We start from the raw sequence: 9,365 nt of genomic DNA on the forward strand, positions 1-9,365 counted from the left end.
AATAGTAATAATAATAATGATAATAATAATAATAACAATAATAATAATAATGCATAGATAGCATTGGTATAGCGAAAAATCCCTCTCGACAGCAAGCTCAACGCGCTTTGCAACCTACACTCAAGAAATAAGAGTATGTGGAAAGGGATCATGATAGAATCCTGACTGTTAATATCCCCCCCCCCTTGACACTGACAGAAGCCCGCCTCCTAAATGATCTCATTTGTGTCGATATTGGCGTAAGAACATCACGTCCATTACAAATACAGCTTTGTAGATTATATTGGAGGGTGTTTGCAGGGAAACAAGATCCTTCACAAGGATCGTCAGTTTATCTGGAAGTAACAAAAAGTAAAGTAAAGTTGTTCCCGCATCCGATCCGGACATTGGGGATTGCCTTGTTAGTGAGACAACTTCCTGGGCCTTCGGCATATTGTGGTAGGGTGGCCAGTTCCTTTCCACACCACCTTTACTTTCCCAACTCGAGGTCAGGTACCCATTACTGCTGGGTGGGGAAGGGGGGGGGGCGAAAAGAATCCGCGTCCGAACCGAGGCTCGAACCCGGACTTTCCGCAATACAAAGCGAATATTCCCATCTTAAAAACTATCGTGATAAGACCACTGACAGTAACATCTAATAAAGGTCGAACAATAGAACTGAACGCAGGCGATGGTTCTGAATGTTCACCCTAACAACACATATTATATGACACAAGACCATGTTTGAGACTGATTAAACCCGTCGGCTGATAACAGAATGCATCGTTCCATTTAGATAATGTTATTTATACAATAGTGTCACGACGCAGTGGAATCAAGCGCTAGTCAATTTGTGGGCGTGTGGAGTAACTGATATCGCCTTCCTCTTGGTGAAAAATATCCATTTATGTTGGATAGAAGTGGAAATTTGCGATTGAAGGAGGTCAGGGTTGTCTGGTTTTTAGAGGACAAATTAGCCAGAAAATGGCCGCCAAAGTTTGGTAACTTCCAGAGCCCGAGAGTCCTTTGAAACTGAATATTTACATTTCATGTGCCTTTAATCAATGTTTTTCAGTACAACCCACACAAACATGTGTTTTTAAATGGACATAAAAGATGCTGAGCCAAAAAAAAAAAATTCAGAAGAAAAAAAACTACAGCCCATCGGCCAAAAAAATGCTGATATCTTGGATTTCATTATTTTGACGAGCGCCTGATTTCACCACGATGCCCCACCAATGTTGATCAAAAACATGGACAGTTTAGTTGACAGCCCGAGGTATGAAGTACATGATCAGATAGCTAGTGGGAATTCGAATTTAAAAAATAATAAATAGTTGAGTAAACTGCTCTTTGTGCGTGTATCTCTCCGCCTTTCAGTTTTATAACTGTTACAAAACTTTACTGTACATTTTATTGAAAGTCTTCTTTCACTAAAAAAAAAAAAGTAATCGAAAACATATACATGCCAATTACTTTTTAAAACCACAATACAGAGACTCTACCCACATGGTAGGTCAAGATAGTGGATTTTGACCCTCTGATCTCCCTCAAAAACGTTCTAACACTTTTGTTCATTTAACAAACCAAGCTATTCAAAGTGGTTAGGCTACCGGACTGGTAATCGTGATGTTGTGGGTTCGGAGGTTCAAGCCACGGGCCCGACGTTGTGTCCTTGGGAAAGGCACTTTACACGAATTTTCCTCACTTCACCCAGGTGGGAATGGGTACCTGGCCATAGACAGCGAAAGATCTTGTCAGTATTAGTGTTTTAACGCCTATAAATGGCTGCATGCACTGTATGCTTCCCAGGAGGTTGAGCTTGTTTCAGAATGCTCTCAGGTCTGCTGGGGTAATAGTATAGATTGTGAAGCGCATAGAGCTTGCTGTTGAGCGGGGATTTGCTCTATACAAATGATATCAATTATTATTATTATTATTATTATTATTATTATTATTATTATTATTATTATTATTATTATTATTATCATTATTATTATTATTATTATTATTATTATTTTTATTATTATTATTTAATATATATATATATATATATTATTATTATTATTATTTTTATCATCACCATTAGACCTACTCCAATAATGTCACAACAGTCAGTAAAGATTCCTCCAACTGACCAGTGGTCTTCATTCTCGTTATTAATTATTGCAAATTCGATCTTGAAAGCTAATAATTATTATTTCTTCCGCAACGGCAATACTAGAAACATGAGAAAGTGTTTTCTCACACAAAAATGGACTTCCTTACTCAGATGCACACAAACGTATTAAATAATAATATGATCTTTTTGTACGTTCTGTTTTGCAGCTATGAAAATAAAACAAAACAGAAAGAAAGAAACAAACCCCCCAAAAAATGGTAGAGGCGAAGAACAGGTTTGTACTTCTGAATTTCTCTCTCCCAAACATAATTTCCTTCCTTCAAAACATGAGACAGACCTTTCACCCTTCTCCGAAGTCATCCCTAACGGGTTTCTTATTTTATTTAGAAATCCTAAGAAATAATCAGGTCTAAGGATTATTTTATAGTCGCTGAAGTAAAATTTCTTTTGTTCAGAGCATAACATGCACATTGGGATTAACTTAACCTTATCCGTACGTCGTGTTCTACTATGGTATCCATACGACGTGGGGAACTCTGTGCCACGCCACCACTTTCCAAAGACGAAATTTACTCGTTAATCTGATCCGTACGCTTTGCATTGCAGTTTGTCAAAATGATTTTTTGAGAAATACTGAAATTTTCAAAGAGGTCTTCGTACTAGAAGTAGTTTAAAAAGTGAAGAATACAACCCCGGGGGTACAAAATGACCCCAGGGCGTACGTATAGGGTTAAAAAGACAAATTGTCCCTCCAAGAAATCAATGGCTACAAACCCTCCATCCCAACCCAAGAGGAAAAAAACCCCACACAAACAAAAGCAAAACGAACCCCCCAAAAACAAACAAAACAAATAACAAAAATTCACCTAATAATATTGTTTATAAAAATAAACGTATCTGCCCGTGTTCTATTGTGTGTGTGCATGTGTGTATCTGTGTGTGTGTGTGTGTGTGTGTGTGTGTGTGTGTGTGTGTGTGTGCATGTGTGTGTCTGTGTGCGACTGTGTGTGTGTGTGTGTGTGTGTGTGTGTGTGTGTGTGTGTGTGTGTGTGTGTGTGTGTGTGTGTGTGTTGGAGGTGGGGAGAGGGGGGGGATCAAAGGGCTTACACTTGATGACTATTTGAACGACCCGCGGCCGCTTGGAGCGTGGAGTAACTTCTAGCCTCCGATATAATTTATTATATTGCGTTTTTAGACATACCTCAAGTGGCGGAGCGTTTAGTGCGCTCGTCTCCGAAGCGGAAAGTCAGGATTCGAGCCTCGGTTCGGACACGGATTTTTCTTTTTCGCCTCCTCCTGCCCACCCAGCAGTAATGGGTACCTGACTTCAAGTTGGGGAAGTAAAGGCGGCGTGGAAAGGAACTGGCCACCCTACCACAATATGCCGAAGGCCCAGGAAGTTGTCTCACTAACAAGGCAATCCCCAATGTCCGGATCGGATGCGGGAACAACTTTACTTTACTTTATAGGTATACAAAAAAATTTTAAACCCCAAAAAACTATATTAAAAAATCATAAAAAGATCGCAGGATTCCTGCAGTACTCACATATCTCTGTCTCCAAAAGCGGAAGTAACATTGCATTTAACGTCAGCCGTTTCAGCCAATGACAGCATCGATGACAGCGTCGTCAGAAGTACAAGAGCCGTTGTCATGGTTACCTTCCCTAACATGTTGTTTATCGTAGTCGTCGATGGGTATTAATCAAAATGCCAGCCTCTCGCTGGGCTTCTTTTTGCTGTTGTTGTCAGCACGTGGTCTGGAATAGACGTGAATGTGTCAATAGTCAACAACAACAATCAAAAAAAGAACTGTATCTGTTCCGCGCAATTTACCGTTCACTGCGCGTTTTAATGATCGTTTGTTTGTTTCATTTATGTGAGCTCTTCAGATTCATCTTAATTTTAATTTCAATTTTCATATTTTTAAACCTTTAAAAATACATGTGAATGTTCCTTTATGTGGGTAAACGAATAAATATGGAAGTGAATTTGTTTAAAAAAATATTCTAAAAATATTAAATGAATTAAACGTACTTTGTGAACTTTGATTTTGATACGTGGCATTTTATCATTCTTGTGAGCTCTTCAGTTTCACAGATTGATTTTAATTTTAATTTCAACTTTCGTATTTTTACACTTTTAAAAATATCTGTGAAAATTCCTTGATGTGAGTAAAAGAATAAAGATGGAAGTGAACTTTAAAAATAATAATTTTGAAAATATGAAGTAAATTAAACGTACTTTGTGAACTTTGAGTTTGATACCTGGCATTGTATCATTCTTGTGAGCTCTTCAGTTCCATACGTTGATTTTAGTTTTTAGTTTTAATTTTCATATTTTTACATTTTTGAAAATGTATGTGAATATTCCTTAATGTGAGTAAAAGAATAAAGATGAAAGTGAATTTTTAAAAAAATTATTTCAAAAATATAAATTATTAACGCAATCTGCAGATTGCCGAGCAAGTATACGATCGTTATAACGCGCTGATTGGTAAGTTGCGTGGAACATATCCATTTGTGAAAATGAGCTCAATCCTGTAAAATAGAAACATCTCAATGGCTACCAAAATTAAAGTTCTGAAATGCTATGTATGGTCAACTCTTCTATGTGGCTGTGAATGCTGGACAATCACTACAGACAGTAAAAAAATGTGGTTTCTTAAAAGACTGCTGAGAATATCGTGGAAGGAAAAGAAATCAAATTTTAATGAGGTAGTGCTTGATGAAGCCTACGTGGGAGGCTTACTGTTAATCAGGAAACGACAAATGCAGTTTTGGGACACCTGAATAGACATAAGGGTTTTGAACATCTAGCTCTCACTGGAAAAATTGAAGGCAAACGAGGCACGGGTAGGCCCAGAGCAACCTACTTAGGGAACCTAAACAAATGGGTAACGGGGAAAGATCAGGGAAACGTAGCTTTTTTTTTAGAGCATCCGAGCAAAGGAATGAATGGAGAACCATGATCGCCGATGTCTGTCACAGATCTGGCACTGGATGAATGAATGGAGAATCATGACCGCCGATGTCTGTCACAGATCTGGCACTGGATGATGATGCCAGATATATTATTATACATCGCTATGTCTTACATTTATATTTTACATCATTTTGTCTGACATAATATTATACATCGTCATGACCGCCGATGTCTGTCGCAGATCTGGCTCTAGATGATCCGCTTGTGAGGAGGGCTGACTAATTAAGCTACGTCTCTCAATCCACGAATGGAGATATCGGCCGTAAATAGACACATCAAAGCTGTAGATGTTAAACTGATGCTATTTTCGTCAAGTTTAGTTAGTTTATCTCTTATCATTTCATATAACAAATATTTCAACCGCAACCTACCGATTTTATGTGTCTATCTGTTTCATTTGGAGAATATTGTAACAACAGGCAAGTTTGATGGAAAAAGAGGCAGATGCAGACAGAGGGAAAAGATACTGGACAAGTTGACAACATGGCTGGGAACAGCAAGAACGACAGACACCATCGCTGCAAAGCAAGACAGAGTGAAGTGGAGGTCCATGATGGCCCACGCCAGTCGGCAAGGCACCGGATGAGGATGATGATCTGTATCATAGTTTTAGTTCTAATGAGAGTTTTACGGCGTTCGCAATTACACACGGACATATGAGAACGCGAAACACAAGTTGGCTGCATTCGCAACAGTTCACAGCACGGCTTGTGTCTGTGTTTTATTGAGCAAAAAAGAGGCAGCATACGCCACATTTACTACAAAACTGTCCACCTTTGTTATTTGTGAACATTTTCCATTTACGGGTTCGTTGTCTCATAATATATGAAACATAAATAGGCATGCCTGCCGTGAATTGTGTATAATAATATTTCTTTGGGAGTTTTTAGTTGAGTTTTTTTTTGTTGGTTTTTTTTTGTTGTAGTGTTGTACGGCGCTCACAACTGCATAAGATCATAGGAGCGCCGGGGACACATTCAACATTTTCAGTATGTAGGAAATTTTGAATTTTGCCCGGGTGGCAGCCTAAGCCTACTCTTATCGATTTTGGACCACCAAAGAATTTTTAACGAGCGCAACTTGCACACCGGACATCCTAGATTTTTCGTCCTTGTCCGAGACGGCTAGGTGTAGATCTTTTCTACCAGAAGATCAGGGAGGAATTGTGTGTCTAATAATTAGATTGAAACTGAAAATAAATGGAAACACTTTCTAATGTTAACCTTGAACAGATGGACAGACGAAAGAACACTGCCATGATTTTATACAAATAGTACTAGACAAAGGAGGTCAGAGGTGTTTAACAAATTTTAAAAAGAATAATAATAATAATAATGATAATAATAATAATAATATAATATTTTAAAAAAATAATCATAATAACAAATAGCATTTATACAGCGCATTTCTATTTTCTACCAAAAAAAAGCTCAATACGCATCACATCGAAAAAGACAACACACCTTTAAAATTAATCGACATGCGTGTTTGTAAAACAAAGTAATATGCATCTATAAAATATCTATGTATAATGTGTGTAAATATATATATGTATAATGTGTGTAAAAATATATATGAGAAAAGCAAGCAAGCAAACTCAATATAAAAAGAAAAAAATATCATAAAGCGAACTGAAGTAGACATCAGCGATCGTGGTTTGTCACTCATTTCTCTGTCTAGATTCTCTCCTAGTACTCACACTCTCATGATTAATTTTCCTTGTCTCCCATCTGTCAGGGTTTTCTAAGCAATTATTCATTTACAATGTACCCTGAATCTAGCTAAGTGAAAATGATTGATAAAATTGGAACAAAAATCAAAAATCAAAACAAAACCGAAACAAAATTAAAAAATTTTAATAAACAAAAACTTTTAAAAAACAACAAAAGAGATCAGAATTGCATCAATACGAAATTAGAATGAAAAGAAAAGATAATACTTAAAAATAAACTGCGCTTTTAAAAAAAAGTAACAGGTAAATATCAAGATGGAAACCTATACCATAGACCAAAAACAAAAAACCACCAAAAACTTACAGAAAAATTCTTTTCCTCACAAGTTTGAGAAGTTAACAGCGCCAGTATTTATAGACCAGAATATCCCCACCTACATCACCACTCACCGATATACTGACATATTTATAACTGGCTTTCACTCGAAAATCATCATCAAGAAGAATCAAATCAAGCCGAGGTTTGGTCTAGATTTCCATTTGGACGCCATGAAAAACAACCATGAACTTTGACCCTATTTCCTTTCTGTGGTTCGTACGTTCTGATTACTGTCTGTAGATCGAGCTGGTGGTACGGATTTTTTGAGTGCAGCGGGCAACTGCTGACTCTTATCAACACAGGCTTTATCACTTTCACTGTTATACTATCTCAATTGTTTTTGTTCTTTTTTTTTAACGATTTTGGGTGCCCAAAGAAGAGCATAATTCTAAAGGTCATTCTTTCGTAATACAAGGCAAATGAGAAATACCCTCATCCCCCCCCCCCCCAATTTTTTTTTAAATTTAAAAAAATTAAAATTCGACAAAATACAAAACACCTGGTAAATAATGTACAAAAACATCTATCCAGCATCTCCGTATGAAAATAGATACACATGGACATTTTAAAACTTCTCAAAATACATGTCGAATATTAAATATGTTATGAAGTAACTTTGTTGTTTTGTCTTTTTTGAAAAATGCAAAAATCGCGACGTGATTCGCGGACCCCCAAAATGCCAAGAATCATACGGAGAATATAAGTACATTACATTACATACTATTTATATTGCTGTCTTTTATTTCTCCTTCTTTCTTGTGTTTTAATTTGTTGGTGTGTTAATTTTTCTTTTAAAAAATGTTGAGATGATTTTTTTTCTTTCCTTGTGTTTATACAGCGTAATGTCATTTAATTTGATTCTGTGCCTACCCTTTTAAAAATATGAATGTGTGTTATATTAGAGCGTGTCTCCACTCAAACCGAATACTGACGCTGGCCCACCGCTTGTGTGATTCCATTATTTACATGTAATATCCTGTAGTCCTTTAAAAAAAAAAATTAGACACGTTTATGGTTTCAACAGCCAATCTTCGGATAGGTGGACTCGCGTCCTAATTAAAATTGTAAATGTTTGTGTTATTTATCCGAGCTGTTCTAATTTTGATTTCATTACGTTGTGAAACCTACAAGAAATTCTGGTGCTTTAGATTACTACCTCTATCAACAAATTGCTATATATACGTCGTCACAGACAGTTGAAAGCTTGAACATTTATGGACACTTTTTAGGCAACCTTTGCCACTTTTTGTGGCAACTTTTAGCAACTTTTGTTTTTAAAAATGGCAACAAACGCAGATGCTAGATCTCTCGTCCTTATCTCTCCTCATCCTTCTTTTTCGTTTTTGTTACTCTCTTGTAACACCTCTAATCTTCTGCACTCATATGACCTTATTGTGTTGCAAGTGCCGTAAAGCTCTTACTTAAAAAAAAAAAGTTATTACCATTTCATTATGATATAATTTTTTATAAAAAGAAACCAAATAGAAAAGGAAAAAAGCAGAGACAGCGCAGAGCAAACATAACAGCCCCGGTTACATTGACATATGATAGGCCTACAGGTAGCCGAGCCTATTTCTATGAAAGGAGTTTTTTTCTTTTGCCAACAAATTGAGGAACATGGTCCCTTTTTCGTTCAAAACATTATTTGTGAAGCATCGTGGTGAAATCAGGCGCTCGTCAATGTAATGAAATAGAAGAAACCGGCATTTTTCTGTTCGTTTGGCGACTTTTACTGAATGTTTGTGCTTCTGCTGGATGTCTTTTGAGGTCTTTTAAAAACACATCTCTGTGTGGATTTACGTTTAAAAATGTTGCATAAAGGTACAAATGTATAATTTTTCAGTTTCCAAGAACTCTCAAGCTTTGGTAGTCGTCTTACTTTGGCGGCCATTTTCACGATAATTTACCCCTGAAATCAGGTTACCCCTACCTTTTTGAATCCCAAATATCTCAGCGTCTATTCAAGATAGATGTGTATTTTTTCATCAAAAGTAAGACGAACAAGCTTTAAGATGATACCAATATGCCCCAAATTGAAATTGACGAGCGGCTGAATCCACCGCGTCGTGATACATTTTTCAATTTGGTCGTACAAGTTCGTTATATAATGTCAGCAAACTGCTCCAAAGTTCTTTGCCCACAAAGCTAAATTATTTTTACGGAGAGGAAAAAACTACTGTTTCATTCCTTAAACATGAGTACCTACAATATTGGGCTGGGGTGGGGGGGG

At 36.9% G+C, this 9,365-nt stretch overlaps 1 protein-coding gene across 1 annotated transcript in view; it reads right to left on the reverse strand.

Moving 5' to 3' along the window:
* The window catches only part of LOC101858111 (urea-proton symporter DUR3), a gene marked incomplete at its 5' end in the record, with an annotated part of 13,277 nt that extends 9,425 nt beyond the window's left edge, over positions 1–3,852 (reverse strand). The window contains 1 exon segment of the mRNA XM_035970338.1: positions 3,649–3,852. Coding sequence (XP_035826231.1) covers positions 3,649–3,773 — 125 coding nt within the window.
* Between the last annotated feature and the right edge of the window lie 5,513 nt (positions 3,853–9,365).

Source organism: Aplysia californica, unplaced genomic scaffold (assembly GCF_000002075.1).
Source record: "Aplysia californica isolate F4 #8 unplaced genomic scaffold, AplCal3.0 scaffold00254, whole genome shotgun sequence".
NCBI classification, from domain to species: Eukaryota; Metazoa; Mollusca; class Gastropoda; order Aplysiida; family Aplysiidae; genus Aplysia; species Aplysia californica.